This window comes from Carassius carassius, chromosome 23 (assembly GCF_963082965.1).
Source record: "Carassius carassius chromosome 23, fCarCar2.1, whole genome shotgun sequence".
NCBI classification, from domain to species: Eukaryota; Metazoa; Chordata; class Actinopteri; order Cypriniformes; family Cyprinidae; genus Carassius; species Carassius carassius.
Window position 1 is genome coordinate 20729606 of NC_081777.1, and position 21983 is coordinate 20751588.

General features: G+C 38.7%; 2 protein-coding genes across 2 annotated transcripts in view; one reads left to right on the forward strand and one right to left on the reverse strand.

Moving 5' to 3' along the window:
* Window positions 1–380: 380 nt before the first annotated feature.
* LOC132101458 (transmembrane protein 170A-like) lies at window positions 381–4394 on the forward strand. The gene is made up of 3 exons (XM_059506447.1): window positions 381–826; window positions 1801–1971; window positions 2610–4394. Exons 1-3 carry the CDS (start codon window positions 685–687, stop codon window positions 2738–2740), a joined length of 444 nt encoding a protein of 147 aa, XP_059362430.1. The 5' UTR covers window positions 381–684; the 3' UTR covers window positions 2741–4394.
* Window positions 4395–5707: 1313 nt separating this feature from the next.
* Window positions 5708–21983, reverse strand: part of carmil2 (capping protein regulator and myosin 1 linker 2) — a 50766-nt gene continuing 34490 nt past the window's right edge. Inside the window, exons 32-40 of the mRNA XM_059506448.1 lie at window positions 14079–14182; window positions 13126–13909; window positions 11933–12034; window positions 11551–11587; window positions 10420–10488; window positions 9784–10131; window positions 7549–7656; window positions 6292–6396; window positions 5708–6072 (exon numbers count right to left, since the gene is read on the reverse strand). Of these exons, the coding sequence (XP_059362431.1) occupies window positions 5858–6072; window positions 6292–6396; window positions 7549–7656; window positions 9784–10131; window positions 10420–10488; window positions 11551–11587; window positions 11933–12034; window positions 13126–13909; window positions 14079–14182 (1872 nt within the window). The 3' untranslated portion in view covers window positions 5708–5857. The remainder of the gene's footprint in view (window positions 6073–6291; window positions 6397–7548; window positions 7657–9783; window positions 10132–10419; window positions 10489–11550; window positions 11588–11932; window positions 12035–13125; window positions 13910–14078; window positions 14183–21983) is intronic.

Below are 21983 nucleotides of genomic sequence, written 5' to 3' on the forward strand. Positions count from 1 at the left end.
ATCCTATAATAAAGCCTGGTATCCCTTAAAGAACCTAAGAGTTCTCTAAACTGAGCTCTTTTCGTCATAGCCTACTTAGGGTTGATTTAAGTAAGTTTCACCTATTTCTTTAAGATTGTTTTCCATCATCTCTCTTTGTGTCTTGTATTTCCTACCCTCTTTGCTTTAATACTCTATTGAATTTGGTATAGATGTCTCCCTTTCCCATCTTTATCCCACATTTCTTGCCATGTTTGTACAACATAAGATGGAATAAAATAAAATATAAATTATAATAAAATAAAACAAAAAATTATTTTTAATTTAGAAATTTCAGCTTAAACTTTCACATTCTATCCACATGCTATGCAAATCTGTTTTTACGTAAACCGAGAAGGGACATACCACATACCGTACAGGCCCCGCCCATACGCCTGTCGCAAATCGCAAGTGACAGCAAGATAATCTCAAACTAGACATAGTTGTGGTCGTTAAAATTAAACTGTTCTCGTTTTTAAACGGTAATACAGAGCATTGGTAGGTTGACAGTGCTTTCAGTTTAATGAGAGTAAATATCATCGGGTTTCCGCATTTCAAACGGACATTCATGCAGACGGATGAGCATCTGTGCTAAAAACAAACGCTCAGCTCAAGCCCACATTCCTTTTCTAATGCTGTTATTCGGATTTGACACCTTCTTCACGCATGATCTCGTCCTTAATCTTAAGAGAAATGCATGACGAATATAACGTCGGATTCGTGAAGCAGATCCTCAGTTTGAATTTGGTGCCGAAGAAAAATGTCACAAACTGCGGGAGGAACGACACGTCTCTGTGCGATTTCTCCGGTGAGGTTTCACACCACAGCAGACATCACACATCACTCCGATCGGCTCGTGATTTTACTAATATCTGACACTATCATTGTGTTGTATGTTTCGCTTTGAACTGTAAAGCGGTCAGGCTTCCGAACTGATAAAGGGTTAGCAACTAATGCTAATTTGTTAGCTTGCCCGGCTAATGTTAAATGTGCTTGGATGCTTGCGTTAGTTAAAATTATGGTGTTTTGGGGGAAATTAAATTGCGTTCAATAACGTTATACATGTACAGATATTTTTATATGTCTATTTATATGACTGTCTGTTTTTCTGTCTATTTATCTGCATAGTAGTTCTATCTTGTTTGTTAGTATATCTATAGACAGAACGACAGGCAGACATGTATTTCTAAATCTATCTATCTATCTATCTATCTATCTATCTATCTATCTATCTATCTATCTATATCTATCTATCTTTAGTCTGACAGACGGACAGGACGATAGATATTACTACAGATAGGTAGGCAGATATCCATCCATCCATCTATCAGCATGACAAATATTACAACAGAAAGATAGGCAGATAAACATTTATCTGTCAGTTCTGTTTATCATTAGTCTACCAACCTCTTGTTCTATCTATATCCATTCGTCTATCTGTCTATCCATCTATTTATATATCAATCTGTCTATCATCTATGTATGCATCTGTCTATCCATTCATTCATCCACCTCTCAACCTGTCTGTCTATCTATCTTCCAAGTTGTGTGATGGAAATATGTAGTTAAATATTCATTTTACAGTATTACATGGTTGTATTATAGTTAATAATGCTTCACCAGTAACAAACAGTCCTAATTTCCATGATGCCAGCCATTGAGATTAATTTCTAAAGGTTAGGTGGGAGATGTTTACATCACAGGTGTGGGAAGGTTTGATAGACCGTTGGCTGATCTTCAGGCTTTGAATGTGTTTCTGAATGTGATGTCTTGCTTTGGCAGAGATGTGGTATGGGGTGTTCCTGTGGACTGTTGTCTCCTCATTGGTGTTTCATCTGCCTGCTGCCCTCCTGGCTCTGGCAACCCTCCGCAGACATAAGATGGCACGATTTTTCCCAATCGGCATCCTGCTAATGGGCATCATCGGCCCGCTGTTTGGAGGGGTTCTAACTAGTATGTATCTTGTTTATGTTTTTTGATCTAGCTACATCTGAGATATGTCATAATGAATATGAAAAGCATGTAGACCAGGGGTGTCCAATCCAGCTTTTAAAGGGCCACTGTCCTGCAGAGTTTAGCTTCCCAATTAAACACACCTGAACCAAAGTAATCAAAGTCTTCAGGATTACTATACCACTTTTCCACTGCGTGGTACACCTCAGCATGGCTTGGCTCGGTTTTCGTTCATGTCAATATAGTTGTGTATACGCCTCAATTGCCGTGACTCCTGAAAAACAATCCATGATCAGTAGAGTTTACATGCCACGTTTTGGTAATGGTACGGTTCACTTGGAACCTCAACCGAGGTGGTACTGAAAAAAGTGCCAGGTACTGTACCCAGTGGAAAAGCCTCCAAAAGTGAACCGTACAGTGCTGTACCATACAGTGGAAAAACACTACAGTCTTCCAGATTGATATGTTGGGGCATGTTGGAGCTGAACTCTGCAGGACGTTGGCCCTCCAGGACCAGGATTGGACACCCCTGATCTAGACATACAAAATGTTGGTATTTAGTCATTTATTTTGACTGATTGAATAGTCACTAAATATTTTATTTGTATGCTATACATATAAATATAAATGTCTTACAGGTGCAGCCATAGCAGGAGTTTATAAAGCAGCTGGGAAGAGCATGTTTTCCTTGGAGGCCTTGGTGTTTGGAGTAGGACAGTCGTTGTGTGTTTTTATCATTTCCTTCTTCAGAGTGCTGGCTACACTGTAGCACTAAGACATTGGCACACCAAGCTGCCATCAAAAGGAGAGGAAGCGTTTCAGTCCCCTGGGCATCATATGCAAAACATGGAGGCCTTACTTCCCAAACAGACCCAACAACTTGTTTTCTTTGATACAGAGCTATAGTATTTTTTCCAAACAGGTTTCTGATCAGTTCTTCGAGTAACATGGGACTTTTCATTTGGAAAGGAAACATGACAAGCTACCTTTAAAGCAGAGCTAGCCTTGCGTTACAGGTGGAGTCATCTTGCATGTGTATTTTTTTTTTAATTAATCATTATAAATGATATTTTGTTGGTTAGTTTCTTTTCATTTTCCTTTCTTAACATTAAATTTGTCTTTCATAAACTTTTGGATGAGGTAAAGACTCATTTGATATACATGCTAAAGCCCATTCCAGCTTGCCCATAAATTATCCTTGAGAGGATCAACTTGCATTCACTTTGCACTGATTATATGAATCCATTAGGCCAAAGGCTAGACATTTAAATTTGTTTCTCTACTTCACAATGTTTTATATGTATTTTGCCTCTGATTGTGGGCATATTTCAAGAGATTACAGTTGAACACACTTTGTGTGTGGACTTTGACATTGTAATTGTTTCATTGCATAAGATATCCTGCTGGAGTTAAGTGGCTTCTGTTGGTTAAATTACATTTTTGTGACCTGTTTTTACATTCAAAGTCATTAAGAATTTATTTTTCAAGTGGGCTCCAGGATTTGGCCTTCACATTGTTATTTCTGTATATATTAAGAGTGATACAGTGTTGCTTTGACACTTATTTGCCCGTAAGATTCTGTATGTGGCAGCCTCACCTCTTATGCCTAACATGTGAATGTAAAACAGTAAAATCCATCGTAGAATCACTTACACCTTCACCAAAGAAATGATGAACACTATTCTACAGTCGTTATACGTCGCAGACACTGTTATTTCTAGAGAAATCTCATGTGGAAAGATCAAACGGAATTACTATAGAATGTACAAAATATCAGAATCAGAAACCCAAGTTTATGTACAGAAGTATATAAAATAAGATGCCTAAGTTGCAAAAATATGTACTCACACATCTAGATTATCAGTAAGAGGTATAATTCTGAAACTGATACAAATATGAAGTTAACACACAGTAGCAGAGTTTTTAGACCTATCTGAGGAATTATCAGCTTGACATCTAAACCGAACTTATTTCTCAAATAGAAGTTTCACATTTCTTCAGTATAAGCATTTGTAGACTTGTGTTCTCCCATATTCAAGCCCTCAGGAAGTTCTTGTGTTCTGGAAGATTCATTCAAAGCTTGTGTGGTGTGAGTAAATGTAAATCAGACTAATCTTTTTATGATTGGCGCGCTAACATTAGTGGGATACACTGAAAGCTATGCTTTATTCGTCTGAGCCTATGGTCTCTCAATTGCACAAATGGATTTATTTTTCTAAAGTCCAATCATTGCTGGAGTGACTGCTCATTGTTTTTGTGGTTTGTCTTAGATTATATGGTTTTCTTGAGAAATGGATTTACCCCTTACAACATGATACTTTCCGGTTAATTTTATTTTTTTTCTGGGCAAGTTTAATTTCCTTATTGTATAATAAGTGCCAATTACTAGTATTTTCATGAAATAAAATGGTTTAGATTATAAACACCCTCTTGTTTTGCTATTGTGATTTGCTGTCCTGGTTAAACTGGAATAAAAGAACATTAGGCCTATAATAAGAAGTGTAGAACACTATTTTGAAATGTGAAAACCGTTACTGTAGCAGGTTTGGAAACACTGATTTTACTGTCATTCGTTTGCATAATTACCTTAAATATAAGAGGAAAGCATTTGGCTGGTGTTTGTCATGTAATATGACCTGAAAGGTCAACCAAAATGTAATTCGTAATCTCAAAAAATACTTCATCATTCTAAGTTCCTTTCATTTTTAGCCATTGTAGATGAGATTTAAATATATTTCATAAAATAGAATCTTAAATACACTTGTCGTATATGATGTAATACACGTTTTAAATAAGAAAAGTTAATTGCAATCATGTCCAGGGACGGAGCTGAAAAAGCTGTGCACATAAAGAAAGATTAACTTTCCTTTTACATGGTGTGATATATTTATAGCAACTGTATGTACAGTAAGTTTTAACCTTGAAATATCAGTTTCAAAATAATTATGACCGACTTCTAATAAGACTTCTAATTCCCCCAAATGTCTTGTACTATGAGTATGTAAGCAAAGCCACTTCAAGACAATAGTAAGTTCGATAATAAGAACATTTCTGATTCAAGTTTAGTGAGCAGATCTGAAATTATGCAAAAAGGGTGGATTACTTTACGACAGCAACAAATGCTCGTGTAGAGATGGCTTTGGTACATGTATCTACTGTAATTATGACAATCAGATATGTTTGACAATTCCACTCGGTTAACTAGGGGGTCTCAAAAATCAAGCGTATAGCATATTTCTAGCAGGTAACGCGAGTCAAGCTTGCATTGGCTAACTCTCAGCTTATCACATTTACCTATAGGAATACGACACCTATCAGAGCATTACTATAAGCTCTGTTCAGTATTATTCATCATCTTTTTCACTTGCTCAGGAGCAAATTGTCCTCCATCACCAATTCCTCCTAACTTATACAAACCTGTATACTTTTCTTCTGTTGAACACAGAATAACATATTTTAAAGAATGTTGGTTATCAAACAGTTGACGATAATCATTGACTTTCATGGTATGGGAAAAAAATACAGTGGAAGTCAATGGTTACTGTCAACTATTTAATTTGTTTTTGTTTTATCAACAATCTTGAAAACATGTTCTTTTACAGGTTTAGAACCATCACTTTAATTTTAATCAAATCCCCCCAAGCGTTTTATTGGCAAACTTTCGAGAAACTAGTATTTTTGAGAAAGGGAAGAGAGACAAGCATGTTCGCATCCATGAAAAAGCCAGGACACGTAATGACACAACAGAATTCACTTTTTAATCATTATTAACAAGTATAGGTATTGATTTACTTTTTTTTTATCATTTGTTCATAATTCATTCTTTTGTACATAATCTGGCGTGCAAGGCAAAGGTACACATGATAGAAAATAGATTTGCGCAGGGTCAGTCCATGTGTATCTCAGGTAAGGGGGATTCAGTTCTTTGGTCTGATGTTTCTCCCTGTGTTGTGTGCTCCTCTGAGACTGTCTCCCCCCTCTCCTGGTTGGTCCCTCGCTCGCTGAGCTCGGATGGTCTCTGCTCTGATTGGCTGTCTGTGACTGTTGTGCTGTTCGCCTCATCAACCTGTCCAGTGCTGTCCTGCTTTTCCCCAGATTTCACTGTGAATGCACACGATGGACACGTAAGCACGATACCTAACTGTAGTACTGCACAAACTGTTAAACAGTTTGGTAAACAAATATCTCACACAGACTATAGAAATTATAGTTTTTTTATATAAAAATTTTACAGAAAGTTACTATATAGGTATAGATTTAAATACATCTCAGGTTTCTCTCATGGTGTTGGAGTTGGAGTTAATCTCTTCCTCCCCTGACCTTCCTCACCCTCAGGTAAATCCTCTGAGCAGGGCGGCAGTTCTCCCAGGTTCACTCGCTTCCGCCCCGGTGACCTCTGCCGTCTTGGCAGTGCAGCCTTTAGCTCTAAGAGAGGCCATAATAACTGGCATTATTAAAAAAAGTGCCATACAGTAGATACGTTGCTTGCAGAAAAAAAAAAACAGAAAGAAATGCATTTTGTGTTTTAATGATCCTATAAATTCAGCATCAAAATTTGTGTCTTTTAGTATACGTCTTTTAGATTTGAATTCATAAAAAATACCATTCAAAAGTGTGGGGTAAGTAAGATTTTTTTAAAGAAATTAATACTTTTGCCCAGCAAGGATGCATTAAACTTATCAAAAATGATAGTAAAGACATTTATAATCTTGCCAAAAAAAGTTGTTTCAAACAAATGAAATTCTTTTGAACTTTTTTTATTCATATCATGAAAATACTAATCAGTAAATATTTTCTGCACTGATGATAAGAAATGGCTTCTGAACAGCAAATCAGCATATAAGAAAGATCTCTGAAGGATAATGTGACACTGAAGATGAGCAATAGCTGCTGAAAATGTAAATTTTAGTAATACCTTTTCACAATTTCACTGTATTATTGATCAAATAATTGCAGCCTTAATGATAACAAGAAACTTCTTTCGAAAACCTCTTACCAACCCCAAATGTTTAAAATGGCATGTACTCTATAAGGACAAAAGAATTGGACACCCCCTTCTTTAGAACAGATAACTACCAATAACTGTAGCAACAGTTTTGAAAGTGTCTAAAAGGACTGTACCCATATGTACAAATCATTGGTGTTTGGTGATGAGTTTTTGGCCCAAACTCTGCATTTAAAGTTACATCAGAGATGTTCAGCTGAGATTAGGATTGGCTTTCTGCAGACCAGTCAAGTTCGTACACACTGACTGAATCAGTCATTTCTTTTTGAGCTTTGCCTTATACACAGATGCATTATACGCTTTAACATTGAGATTTGTACTCATGGAACTGATTAAAGTAGCCAAGCCTGTTCATTAAAAGGGGGTGTCTTCTTATAGTTGTCAATATAGTACCTCCAAAATGTATGACACACCTGACTAGCAATAACATCAGCAACTAGCAACACCATCTTCTTCAAAACATCGCTCTCATTTAACATGAACAGGATTATTCAGAGCACTGTTTAGAAACACGTGAATCCGAATGCAACTGACATATTGTGAGTGACAGGTATGAGACATCAGATGCTCACCCTCAGGGTCAAGCATGGCGGCGTGTTGGAGGAGAGAGTCCTCATGGACAGACACAGCACGGCGCTGGGGAGAGGGCTTCATGCGGGGCCGTGGTATAGGGAGGGTCTCTATGAGAGGAAATACGGTCAGACTGTGTCCGTTCTTATAAAAGACATGATTATAATACAGCTCATCAGGGCATTTGAGGCTGTTTTATGCCTTTTATTATATAGGACAGGGAGGATAGACAGTGGGAATGAGGGAAATCGGGAAACAATAGAGTCAGGATTCAAACCTGTGACCCTTTATGTCATGAGTGCATGTGCTACCACCACGCCACAGATATGAACAGCACAACAGATTCACAAATGAGAAAAATATCTGTATCGGGATGTATGCATGTAGAGTGGAACTTGAATGAAAATCAAGAAAAAATGACGGACTGCTCATTGTCCACAGAAAATGCTGACACATACACAACACTTGATATCGCCTAGGGACGTTCAGCTTATCACATTATCACAATATTCATATTCTCTCAGTTATGTGGTTATTGCGTTAAGATAACATTTGGAGCTACAAAGAGTATTTTGGACCAACACTCATAGAATGAATGCATTTTTATCAGGGCCATTTGCTGCATTGGCCTCACAAGCATTGAATTACATGACTGATGGGACAGGGCTAACTGAATTGCATTCGGCCGAGCCCTGTAAGAGCCGGCAGACTCTGAGAGCTTTGAGATCGGTCATCGAAGGAGGTGTTGAATGAAAACAGACACTAGTTGAGTCATTATGTGGCCCTCCTTTAGTATTTTAAATTTGTTTGGATGGTGATAGATAAGGCCAATATTGTGTACATGCATGGAACAAACTGAAAAGTAAGACACAGAATAGGAGATAGATAGGCTGTCAATCAATTAAAGGGATGTTCAAACAATTCCTCTTTTTCCAACTTTTAAATGTTCCTTTCTAATATACGCTCAGAAAGTATTCCAGTTTTGTGGACATTCAGACAAAGACCAGTCACACAGCATTTGGCCACTGGATTTACACAAATCATTTCAGGTTAAAGAAGTGTTTCAACATTACTACTGAGGAACGTCAATTTTTATTTGAATTATAAAATCTAGATTATTTATTAATCATGTATTACTATGTCTTTGGAAAGCTTTTGTCTTTTAAGGACATTAAAATGCACAAAATCATGTTATTTTCATAATGCAGGGATTCCCAAACTATATTTGTCCTCTGAACCTCATTTACCTAATATATTTGATGTGCCCCTGAGATTTTAAAATAGATACATGTGAAAAACATTTGCATGCTCACGGTTATCTGACATAGCAAGGTTTCTCTTTTTTATTTACTGTTTTAATTTTGATTGATGTTATTTTAAAAAAATATATTTTTATTTGACATTTTTGTGTTTTAATTAATTATTATAATTTTTTTTATTATTAAATTTTATTTAATTTAATTTATTTTTATTACTAGTTTAATTATATGATTTTCATTGAATTCACAAATCCCTTGCAGTTCCTTCACGAATCCCAGGTCGGGAACTTTGGACTTTGACGTCATGCCATGTTTTCCATGAACTTCATGTTGTTAATAACAATGAATTGAATATATTCTCTTACTCTTTGTGTTTTTAATATCAATATGGTAAAAGATTATCCTATTTAAACAAATGTGATAAATGAAATGGGTCTAAAGTAGTCCAATTATATTACCTAAAATGTGTAAGGCAATGAATTACGAACTACAATATTTGTCATGTAATTTGGAATCAGTAATATACTACAATTTGTAAATAATCTACCAAGTTCTGTGAAGAAAATATATGCATACTGAAAATAGCATTCGAAAAGACGTGAGAACCCTGTTGAAAAAAACAGCATACGCTGGTTAAGTATGTTTTGAAGAATGGCAGCTGGTTTGAGCTGATTTAAGATCAAGGTCCTTAGCTGGCCATGAGCTGGTTTAAACTGGTCCTGAGCTGGTTATAAGCTGGTTATGAGCTGGTCCTTAGCAGGAGCTATTTGCTTAGGACCAGCACATGACCAATTTAAACCAGCTCAAACCAGCTACCATGCTTCAAAACAAACCTAACCAGCATATGCTGTTTTATTCAACAGAAGATGAGAGAACATTTAGATCATTTTCATTTAGTTTCAATAAAAATAAAAAATAAAAGTTTGAAATAGCATGTTATGTAAAAACTGGCCACCCAAAGCCCGCAAGCCTGCAAACCTTCAGTGACGGATTGTGCTTTCTCTGAACGCTCTCTGACATCCGTTCTGAGAATCCTCCGTGGTGAGGGTGCAGGGGGCATCTCTTTGCGGGGTGATGGGGTTGGATGATCTTTCTCCTGAGGCTGTGATAGAGATGTCTCGGATACCTCTACCTTGCCATCTTGAGAGGGGCTGGGGAGCTTGGGACTGGGCGTGGCCATCCGTGCCACCTCACTACCGAGAAGCAGAATGGGCTTCATGACTGGTTTAGGTGGCAACGGGCCTAAAGGACGCTCTGGAATTAGTGGCTTTTCTGTACGGTGGAAGTCCGTAACACTCTGGGTCACTCGGGTTGGTTGCCTGGTGTCTGGAGAATATAAGAGGTTTGAAATATTTCCTAAATGCATGTTATCTTATTTTGCACAAATTATCTATTGATATGTTTCCTTTTTTAACCTCGTAATTCTTAATCAAAATATCATAAATCAATCTCTCGAGATCTTTTCTCTGGTGATGTATGCTAGATTTCTTTAGAACTTCGCCCTGCATTTTTTAAGTACATCACAGAGGAAAAGATTTTTCTCTACTTTCGTTTCATCGCAACACGTGCCTTGCTATGATAAAATGAAATGAAGCTGGGTGATTCCTTTCTTACCTGATGAGGTGGACATTGTGCGGGGTTTCATAAATGTAGGTGGTGGCTCAGGTTTGTCAAGTATTGCCCCTAAAAAGCAAGCAAAGTGTACTAAATAACAGAAAATGCTGCACATAAAATACATGCTGAGCTGTGCTAATGCATGAGAATAAATACACTGCAAATAGCTTAAGGAAAAGGATTTTATGGCTGAACCTGAAAAGAGTGAAACTTCCCTTAAATTGGATTTGACACAATGCTGCAAGGTATTCTTGCTGTTTGTTTGTTTTAATGAAAGCATTATGTGTAGACATATGGCCTTTTGCTAGACTTATATGTGAGTGTGTGTGTGTGGTGTATTTGGTGTAATGCAGTGTGTTTATCACAGTTTAAGGTTCAGGTCCCTGCCTTTCTCAAATGTGTCGATTTTACAAAGCTCATCATTCTGAAAAGCAAGGTGTGCAATGATTGGCCAGCTATACAGCGCATTGTGATTGGCTGAATACCTCAAGCATGTGATGGAAATGTTACGCTCCTTACCATTTTTGGAAAAACAGCGTCTCATGACACGGTGGTAGCAACAGCAACAATACTAGAGTGAGAATAAAACTTACGCCTTCTTTCTTTGCGTAAACATTTGGGCGATGTTCTACACAGTGACGTAGATATGTGGGGGGATGTTTAAATGAAGCATTTTAGAAAGATGTAGACGAGTCTTAACTTTTATAAAGAATATCTCTGGGTTTGACACTTTAGTCTTCACAACTTTACAGATCGTATATATGCACGAACAGCGTCTAACACTCCAAAGACAAAGGAAAACTTGAAATTGCATCATATGACCCCTTTAGATGTATCTGATTATTTAACAGCATTTCAATGAAAGCAAAGATATGCAGTGTGAATTAAGAAAAGAAAGAAGAGAAACTATATTTTGCATCTCATAATCAGTGGATGGCCTAACCACATAGGAAGCACACATAGGGCACACTATGATGTCACTCTCTAGCAGGCACACCTGAAACCCCAGAAAGGAAAAACTGAGATCATCACTGTCAAAACACAGATGTGCTGATGCAGCACTAACAATGCGGCAAATTCTCAACACCCAGCATGGAGAAGTACATACTGTAGCTGAGAAATGTGTCTTACCCTCAGAGTTGGCTTTCCTCAGCTCCTCATCCTTGCTCTGTAAGAGGATAAAACTGGTTTAAATAAGATGCCTAGTGAAGTATGTGTATAATCTCTAATTCGTCCAAACCCATTTTCATGTAAAGAATAAGCAATGATTTTGACACTGCGGTTTTTGCAGAGTAAGCGATTGATACTGGGGCAAGGTGTTTTTTCCTGGTATAAGACATTTTCGATAACAGTGAATTATTTATGACCATTAATAAAGTTTAAAAGGTCTTCAGAGAACAAAATTGTTCAATTAATTCGGTTTGGCAACAACACATTACTAAAAACATGGCAAGTAGCAAGAACAAATATTTAACATCCCAGAAAGAATATTGGAAGCATGAAATATCCGCACTTGTTGTTTGGTGTCAGTAGGAGATGTTTTGGTGACTCCCATGCGGTGAAGCATGACATGGAGACGCTGTTCCAAGCTGGACGAGCTCTCTGAGGCATGTTTCTAGACAGTGACCAAAAAAACACTTGCTTTTAGAATATTTTTGTACAAACAGCAAAAGAAACATTTCTATCAATATTTATTTTAGGAGCTTGTGAAGTCAGCTGTACATTAAATTGTCAATAGGAACCTATAAAAATGCCAGCACCCTCTTATCCAGAGGGATTTTGGATCAGCAACCAACAGCGACCAAACTATTTAATGCTGGCTAAGTTTTCAACAGGACAAAAAAATAATAATATTATGCAACAAATGCTGCAAGAAAAACAATTTCAGCATCATGTTTATAAAATATTTTAGATGTGATGATATTAAATCATACCCATATTTACACTGTGACAATTTCACTTCTGACACATTTATATATAGAGTAACAACAGCCTTGGCCAATGACATCAATGACTGTTCTAAGAACAAGAAAATGTGACAAACGAAATGCATATCACACAAAGTAACTCAACACATGCTGTTACTACAACAAAAAAAATAGCATGTAGTTTTGTATATGCACCATGGTAAGCTGATGGGTTTCTTTGTGTGTACATAATCATGGTAAACAACCACTACCAAGATACAGTAAATATAGAAGAATCATGATACTGTCTTACCTTTACCTAAACCTTACCTAAAGCTTTTTTGCATAAATTTAACAAAATTGAATGAGATTTATATAATGAGATTTAATAGGTTAAGAAAAATACACTCAATATAGAAATATTACGTAAGATATACCAGATGTACTAGTAGTAGTAATATTATAAAGATTTAGTTTTTTGCTATTTTATATCATATCACATTTGGAACATGCTGTGATTCTGCCACAGTAATTTTATTATAAGGGTTTAAATGAATACTTTTTACACAATATTTACTCAAAATGCACATAAAAATATCTAAAAACAGAAAATGTGCATTATACATCAACTATGCTGTTAACATTTTTAGAATTTCTCTTAATGAGCTAATCAGCCTACTATATAATCTATAAATAACCAAATAGTCAGGTTAATTGGTCGAGACAATATATATAAAATCTATACAATATAAAATATACAATATCTCGTTTAACCCAATCAGAACCACTGCTCAATTACCTTTACTTGCGTGGGTGTACCATCCTGCTCTGGCAAGACTTCTGAGAGCAGGATGAGGGACTGTGATTTGCCCTCTCTGAGAGAGCGACGGATGGGTTTAGGCCTCCGCTCTCCATCAGGGGTGCGGCTCTTCTCCAGGGTCCAGCTCTTCTCCCGCTCTGAGGGTGACACAACTGGGACTGGACTGGGGGTTTTGGTGGGAATGGGAGGTGCAGCAGGGGTCAGTGCTGAGACCTCTTCGGTTTTGCTCGGGGAGGAGGCAGGAGGTGTGGGAGTGGATGCAGGTGGGGTCAGTACAGGTGTGGGGGCAGGTGAAGGAGCTCTGGGGGACATTTTGTCCTCAATAACTGGTGCAGCTGTTGTTGAATCTGTGATGGTGACGATGGTGGTGGTGGCCGTGGTTGTGGCTGCCTTGACTATGTTTTCCTCATCCAGTTTCTCTTTGTCCCTCTCTTTTTCTTTCTCCTTCTCTCGTTCCCTCTCCTTTTCTCTTTCCCTTTCCTTTTCTCGCTCTTTCTCTGCACGTGCTGCCTCCCGGAGTGGTCGGATGAGATCTGCTATTGAAGTCTTTTTGACCTTGCCCTCAGGAACGCCATCGCCCTTGGCCCCTCGACCTGCTCGGACTTTCTTAAACGCGAAAAAGTCACCAAATTTCTTCTTAATGTTTTTGGAGGGGGCTGTGGTGGGGATGTGGGTTGTAGTGGAGGTGGTAGAAGGGACGGTTGTGACAGACGTGGGCTCTGCAGGTTGTGCTTTAATGAGGGGCTCCTCCCTCTGGTGCTTTCTGAACACGAGGAGAGGAGAGGCATGATGGGAAATGTCTTTTGACAACCGGTAAGAATATTTCTTCGTTAGAGACCATGATTTAATCATGTGATGTGATTAAATTTAATATCTGTTTAAATAACATCGATCTGCATACTTGAGTGTGTTTGTATGTGTTGTGTACTCACAAGGGGTCATCAGGAATGATTTTTTTGGTGAAGAACTCTTCTACACCTTCATCCACCCTCCCCATGTTCTCATTGGCCTCATTCTCGCTCTCAGCTGCCTGCTCCTGCTCACATACAAACAAACACAAGGTCATTTCTACCAATTAAAATCTCCTAAATGTTTAATCTGGACATGAAAAACTGTATCCTAGCATAATGGTATGAAAATATTAACATGATTTACATAGTACATAACTCGACAGCACACTCACAGATCCGTTTACTAAGCATCTACTGCACATTGCACACAAAACTTGTAAGCACGTCAGACTGGCTGACAGCTAGCCAGCTTCCAGGAGTATGGGGTGCACAGAATATGAGGTGCCTTGTTAGTTCACAGAGAAACAAAATTGTATCTACTGGGTTAACACTTCAGAGGAAAAATTAAATACTTGGATTTAATAAAGTTTAAAGGGGACATAGGATTGTGCTTTTTACACAAGTTGGTATGATTCTTTAGGGTCTTCATGGAATGTCTGCAACATAACTTGGTTAAAAATGAATCATGGTTGTGTAAAACAACACACCTTTTACTTGTCAAATATAGCTTCATTCATAGCGACTCGTTTCGGTGCATGTCTCTTTAAATGATAATGAGTTACTGCTTACCACACCCCTCTCTTCTGTGGGGCATGTCAACACAATACATGTGAGCTGCTGCCTTGGACTCTGTACATAGCTTGGAGGTGGTCTAATTCAAATAGCTAGCTATGTAAAAACAATTCATTAAAGAAATAAAATAAATAAAACCCCTGTAAATTGAAACAGCCCATAACAAACATGTTTCTTTTCAGCTTTTCTAAGCTGGCAGAAACCTAAATTAAATTAAACAATAAAAAAGTGAAAAAACAAAAACAAATCTGATGTCTCCTTTAGAGTTTCATGCATCAAAGGTTGTGTTTGAGGCTCTTTGAACCTAGATATCCACAAGCTGAACTGTATATTTCATCATGTTCTTGGTCTATGGAATAATCAGCATTTTTTGCTTTCATGAACTCAAATTTAGACTATGACCTGCACACTTTTCTGTAAAATTCTTTGCTATTTTCTATATAACCAGTTATTATTTTCCACACAGGCCTATTCCTGTGGTGCCTATTACTGTGTCTGTTCAGATCATTACTAATATTTGCATGCTGTCAATGTGATGTTTTTGTTTTGGAGAGGTGTTGTAATCTCTTTTCCATCATACTGTAAAGAAAACTGGCCAACCAATTGGATTTCCTTTCGATCTCATGTCTCTGTTACATAAACCATGACCTGGTTTTGCTCACAAACAATAACATATTTTGTTAATACAAACAAGAATTTTGCTAAGCGAAAGTGAATAACAGGTGACAAAACTGGAACAGGCGAACAGGAAAATCTCAACGGCTCTACTTTATTCTCCGTAACAAGTGGGTGTCAGAAATGCAAAATTAAGGAGTGCTTTGTATCCCAGAGTAATCAGGATATTTCTGCTTTTCTAAAAGCATCATTTACTGTCAGAGAGTGAATGTGCATTTTCATTCAGCCCATCTGCCTTTTACACTTCGGTCTAAAAAGACAAACTGCATTTGAAAACTGGACTGGATTTTCATGCCGAACATTTGTGTTGATGTAAAATAACTTTTGGCCAGAATAAACTGCAGAATGGACCAGACTTTATAGCAATAGTCAGAAGTCTGGCTCTGTGAGAGTACTCCTATAACAACATGCCTATGAACCAAGCAGTGCCTTTTGATTTTAGGTTTGGTTTAGGGTTAAGGTTGACAGAAATGTTGTGTAGAAATGTTAACACTATTGTGTAAGTTTATATGGTGAGCATTCCCGAGGTTATGAACAAGTGTTTTTTCTGCTTACTTTTATAGATATTAAAGACAGCATAAATATGAATATGTAAGAAGTTAGAAGGTTTTCTGTCTGCCATGAAATTGACTTTAAGTAGATCTGCCTATAGCATCCTAAGAGAGAGCCAAACCCTGCCTCAATCTCTCTGCCTGATCCCCCCACCACCTAATATAATTACACCCCTCAGATACAGCCTCATCACACATACACACTTAAAGGGTTAGTTCACCCAGATAGCAAAATTATGTAATTAACAACTTACCCTCATGTTGTTTCAAACCCGTAAGACCTCCGTTTATCTTTGGAACACAGTTTAAGATATTTTAGATTTAGTCCGAGAGCTCTCAGTCCCTCCATTGAAGCTGTGTGTTATCCACAAATGACTTAAGATGTTAACTTTTTTAATGTGGCTGACACTCCCTCTGAGTTCAAACAAACCAATATCCCGGAGTAATGCATGCACTCAAACAGTACACTGACTGAACTGCTGTGAAGAAAGAACTGAAGATGAACACCGAGCCAGTTTAGAAGAATCGAGGAGCTGATGATACTGCGCATGTGTGATTCAGCGTGAAGAAGACACACAGAGCGCCTGAACCGAACTGATTCTTTTGGTGATTGATTCTGAACTGATTCTTTGCTAGTGTTATGAGCGCGGGTAAACCGATGGCTTGAATCAAGGGCAATCATCGCAAATGACGCCATTACGTAGAGCGCAAAAGAACCGGTGAACCGTTTTCTTCAAACGGTTTATTGAATCGAACTGTCCGAAAGAACTACTGGTGATCCAAAAACTGATGCAACCGGTTCTTGACTTGTGAACGAGTCAGTCTTTTGTTCGTTATCTGGCTCGGCTCGGTGTTCATCTTCAGTTCTCTCTTCACAGCCGTTCAGTCAGTGTACTGTTTGAGTACATGAATTACTCCGGGATATTGGTTTGTTTGAACTCAGAGGGAGTGTCAGCCACATTAAAAAAGTTAACAGCTTAAGTTATTTGTGGATTAATGCGTATTAGAGATGCAAACCGTTTAAAACGATTCAGTTCGATTTGGTGAACTGAATGATTCGTTCGCGAACCGGATATCCAGACTGCTTTGTTTTGAACTCTCTCACACAACAGACACGGAAGAGAAGACAATGCTGAATAAAGTCGTCGTTTTTGCTATTTTTGGACCAAAATGTATTTTTGATGCTTCAAAAAAGTCTAACTGACCCTCTGATGTCACATGGACTACTTTGATGATGTTTTTCTTACCTTTCTGGACATGGACAGTAGACCGTACACACAGCTTCAATGGAGGGACTGAGAGCTCTCGGACTGAATCTAAAATATCTTAAACTGTGTTCCGAAGATAAACGGAGGTCTCACGGGTTTGGAACAACATGAGGGTGAGTTATTAATTACATAATTTTGCTATCTGGGTGAACTAACCCTTTAAATGAGAGAATGAGTGCTCATCAGTGGTGACTGGTGTATCTGTCATGTAGCCACAGTAATAACACAATAGCTGCAGATATGGAGGATGTCTGTTGTAAGATTTGCCAGTTCTGATCATTGTGATTGTATAAAAATGAGCAAAATGATTTTCATGATGGCAATCATTAATCTTTTACTATAACAATATGTTGCCTGTAAGCTAAAAACACACTGCTGATAAATTCCACAGAGGCTTCAGAAATGCATGTTTGTACTAGTATAAATTGATCTTAATGTAAATATAAAAAAATAATCTGGAGCAGGATTCATTTCAAGTGTAAAATAGGATTAGGGTTACAAAAATCACATCAATACATAAAAAAAACATATTATTATATACAACATATTATATTATATTCATACAGCAAATATTTTTTTTTTTAAGTTATAATTATTAATCGTTTAGCCTGTCTGTCTGTGTGTTTTTAAACAGCTTGGTTTTCACTTGTGTTTGCTGGTCGTTGTTGATGCTCCCTGTATTGTTCCCTGGATGTTTCTGGTTCCTGGTTCCTTCTGTATGGATTATATGAGTTTTTTTTTTCTTAATTAAAGTCATGCGTGCAAGTGGATTCTCTCTCTGCCTCATCTCCTCGTTACAGAATGACCAACCAACAGATAATGTGTCTTCGTCAAGGAGATCAGCCGATTGAGGACTATGTAAAGAACTTTATTAATTTGGCACATTTGGCATCCCTAGATAAGGTGTGCCTTATGATATTTTTTTCAGGGAGTTATCTGAACCACTCAGTTTGATCATGCCTTTGCAAGACCCACATTGGACTCTTGAGGCTTACTTAAATCTTGCATTGCAACAGAGTGACTCTCTTTTTACCGTGGGAATCAAGGAAGAAAGTGATTCTCCTATGGTAACCTCCACCTCAGAACCTTGTCACGCCTTAGCTGTTCTTCCAGATCCTCCTCGCATTTCAGCTGTTCTTCCAGAGCCACGTCACAAATGATCTTCCAGAGCCTCGTCATGCCTCTGCTGATCTTCCAAAGCCTCATCACGTCTAGCTGATCTTCCAGAGCCTTGTCACATCAAGTCTGCCAATCCAGAGCCCGCCCATGTCAAGTCTGCCAAGTCAAAGCCTGCTCACTACAAGCCTGCCATGCTAAAGCCTGCTCACGTCAAGTCTGCCAACTCAAAGCCTGCTCATGTCAAACTACAGTCTTCAGCCATCATGGGTGCCACTTCAGTGTTCCAGAGCTTCGTGAATATTGCATTTAAAGGCACCTAGTCAGTTCCAAGGCATTCAAGCCTGGCATCCAGCATGGAGGACCCTCAGCTGGTGTCATCGCGAGCTGCTTGCATTCTCAAGCCTGTTGGCCTCTTCTCACCCCAGTTCCCCAGGCACAGTGTCGTCATTGTCGGGAATAGAAAGTGTAATCTCTGTCCTGCCAGTTATGGCTACAACCATTCTTTGTGTTTGGGTTGCACACACCACCTTAGTTTCCCCAGAGGTGGCATTCATGTGATGCAGAACCTCCTGAGGTGGTGGCACCAACTCTATTCCCCGAAACTGATCCCAAGTCTAGCCCAGAGAAGACTCCTGATCTCAAGTCTAGCCCAGAGAAAGCTCATGTTTCCGAGTTTAACCCAGAGAGGGCTCCTGTTCCTGAGTCTAGCCCAGAGAGGGTTCCTATTCCCGAGTTTAGCCCAGAGAGAGCTCCTGATCCCAAATTTGGCTCAGAGAAGGTATCTATTCTAGACCAGAATTCTGTGGAGCCTGAGTCTGAGTGTGAACTCTGCCAATCTAGTTTCAGCCAATGCTTTTGATTTTGAACTGACCGCCTATGAAGTTACCATTACTGATTTTGGTTATGGAATGTCTACCAGTCCAGTTCCAGTCAACGGACCTGTTTTTGAACCGTCTCTCTGTAGGGATTCTGCTGTTAAATCAGAAATTTTGATCTGTCTGTTCAGTGTGTCTCTTTTTATGCACCCAACTTTGAACAGCTTGTCAATCCAGTTTCAGTAAGTGAGTTTGTTTTAGATCTAGATGTCTGCTTAATTTTAAGTAAGGTGTCTGAATATGGACAGTCTGCCTGTCCAGTTTACCCAAGTATGTCTAGTTATTAACTGTCTATCTTACTAGTATTAGTCTGTGAGTCAAATTGCTGAGCTGTCTGCCTGTTCAGTGTTCCAAAAGTGTCTGGTTACGATCTGTATTTCTTGCCAGTTTGTCCAATGTTGATCTGCGAGTTGGTCTAGTATCGGCCAAGGAGGCCTATCATGTATTAACTGCCTATCATGAACCTATTATATTTCATTCTTTAGTCCTTGGGGCTGTGAATACATTGTCAGTGTTTTATGTCTTAGTTTACCCTAGGTTTCAGTCTCTGTCATGGGTCCCTGATGATCTGTCTGGTCCACTGTTGTGGTCTTCAGCTCCACCCTGGTGGTTGTCTGGTCCACATGGTGGTCTTCAGCTCCACCTGCTCCACCCTGGTGGTTGTCTGCTCCACCGTGGGGATCTTTGGACCCTTCTGCACTACTGTAGTGTTTGTCTGCCCCACCATGGGTCACATCTCCATCTTCGGTCACATCTGGTCACATCTCCCTTTTCAGTCATATGTGCTCTGCCCTGGTGCTCTTCAGTTCTTTCCACTCTGCCCTGGTTCCTTGCTCTGCCCTGGCTCCCTGCTCTGCCTGCCCCACTCTGGCTTTATGCTCTGCCCTTGCTCCCTGTTCTGCTGACTCCACCCTGGTGCTCTTTAGCTCTGCCAGCTCTGCCCTGTCTCCTTGCTCTGTTGGCTCTGCCCTGGGCCCCTGCTCCACCAGCTAGGCCTCAGTCCTCTGTCCCTCCACTTCTACATGGTCCTGGCCCTCCATCCCTCCCTCTGTTCTGCCTCCACTCCACCTCCCTCCTGGACTTTAGTCTATTCCGTTTAGAGCATTTAGAAAATGTTCCGTTGAGGCGGGCTATGTCAAAAAGTATGTGGATTCTTTCTTTGCCTCATCTCCTTGTTACAATTGCCTTCGAGTAAAAAAAAAAAAAATTAGAACCACTGAACTAGTGGTTAATTCATATAGCACCTTGAGAACTGTGCTAGATCAGTTCAACATATAACGTTACTTGCAACCCATTTAACTGATGCATTTAACTGGATTGTGAAAAGTAGTCTTTTTTAACGTTCTTTTTTTTGTATTTTAATTGTATTTACATGTTCAAAATAAGGAAAGAAAGAAATTGCAGCAGCAAGGAAAAAGTAAGAATTGTGGGATAAACAGACTCAATTACTTTTTTTTCCATTACATTAACAAAAAACTGTATTGTGAGATGTAAATTCTGAAAAAAAAGTCTGAGGATATGAACAATTAAATTTTTATATTTTTTGGGATCCCATGACAGAAATGAGTTTCCATACAATTTACGTGATTACAAAAAACTAAACAGTTTATTTCAATATTGTTTATTTTTTCTATAATGTGCAAAGATTAATCATTATATGACCGACCATTAATACAACCATGTGTATTAAGAAAGCAAATTGGGTCAATGCTGACTCCATTTTAACTTGTCAACTGTGCCAGATCAGTAGCTTACAAATACTATGCACAAACAAAAGCACAGGGTGCCCAGCCTGTGTGTTTTGCCTGTTTCCTGCTGCTGCACAGACTGTGAGGCCTTCGAAAAATTTGGGTACTGCAGGATGAGAAAGAAAGAAATATGGAGAGAGAGAGAGAGAGAGAGAGAAGGAGAGAGAGACCACTGCAGAGCTATATCAACCATATGCAAATGAGGCACCGCACACCACAAGAGAAATGGATTATAAAACATTTAGCACCTCTCGGCCAATAAGAAGGCAAAGCACTCATCATTCCATCTTTAAACAGAGGAGGAGACCAGACGCCACGTTGTGTGAGGCGGCACAGGGAAAGGTGTTTCCCACACATGTTAGTGACACAATCAAATTCTCATACAAAACACACCGCACACTCATGCTTAATTATATATCAATATTGGAAAACAAAGCTTTTATGTGGTTCACATTGTCTGCTGGGTTTGTTAATACTTAAACATTATATCATAATTTTCCACAAAAAGCCAAGAATCTTTCATCTGCAGCCATCAATGGTGAATTTATTACATAAATAGGCAGTTACATATAAATCAGTAGGTAATTGATTCCACTAATGTGAAAATTGAAACTGATTCCTCCATTAAACCAGATAATGTTAAAACCTGATGGGTTAAGCTGGTCTGCTCTTGTAAAAGTGACATGTTTGGGTCTAAAGAAGCTGGTCCTGGATGGAAGCTGACACACTGATCAAAGAACAGTCCGACTCACATGTCATGACTCATGACTTTGTGTACACCATGTCAGATTGACGATGGTTTCCCCTTTAAATTTCAGTGGAAAGAAGCCGAGATACAAAGAGATGGAATGAATGCAGTGGTCTTTACCTCTATTAAACTCTGTGAACTGAGAACAGCATTATGATGTGAGCAGGCCCGTCTAAAGGTGTCAGGTTGAAACAGTGATCCCAGAATTCCATGGGCTTCTGTCTATGCGTCTCTGGTAGTAAGGCTACGAGCTCTATGGCAGGCAGTAAT

Excerpts from the sequence above, each read along its gene's own strand:
- LOC132101458 (XM_059506447.1), top strand. The coding sequence starts at position 685 with ATGATCTCGTCCTTAATCTTAAGAGAAATGCATGACGAATATAACGTC. Across the intron at positions 827-1,800 it reads GTCTCTGTGCGATTTCTCCG|AGATGTGGTATGGGGTGTTC; the intron begins GTGAGGTTTCAC and ends TTGCTTTGGCAG. Across the intron at positions 1,972-2,609 it reads GTTTGGAGGGGTTCTAACTA|GTGCAGCCATAGCAGGAGTT; the intron begins GTATGTATCTTG and ends AATGTCTTACAG.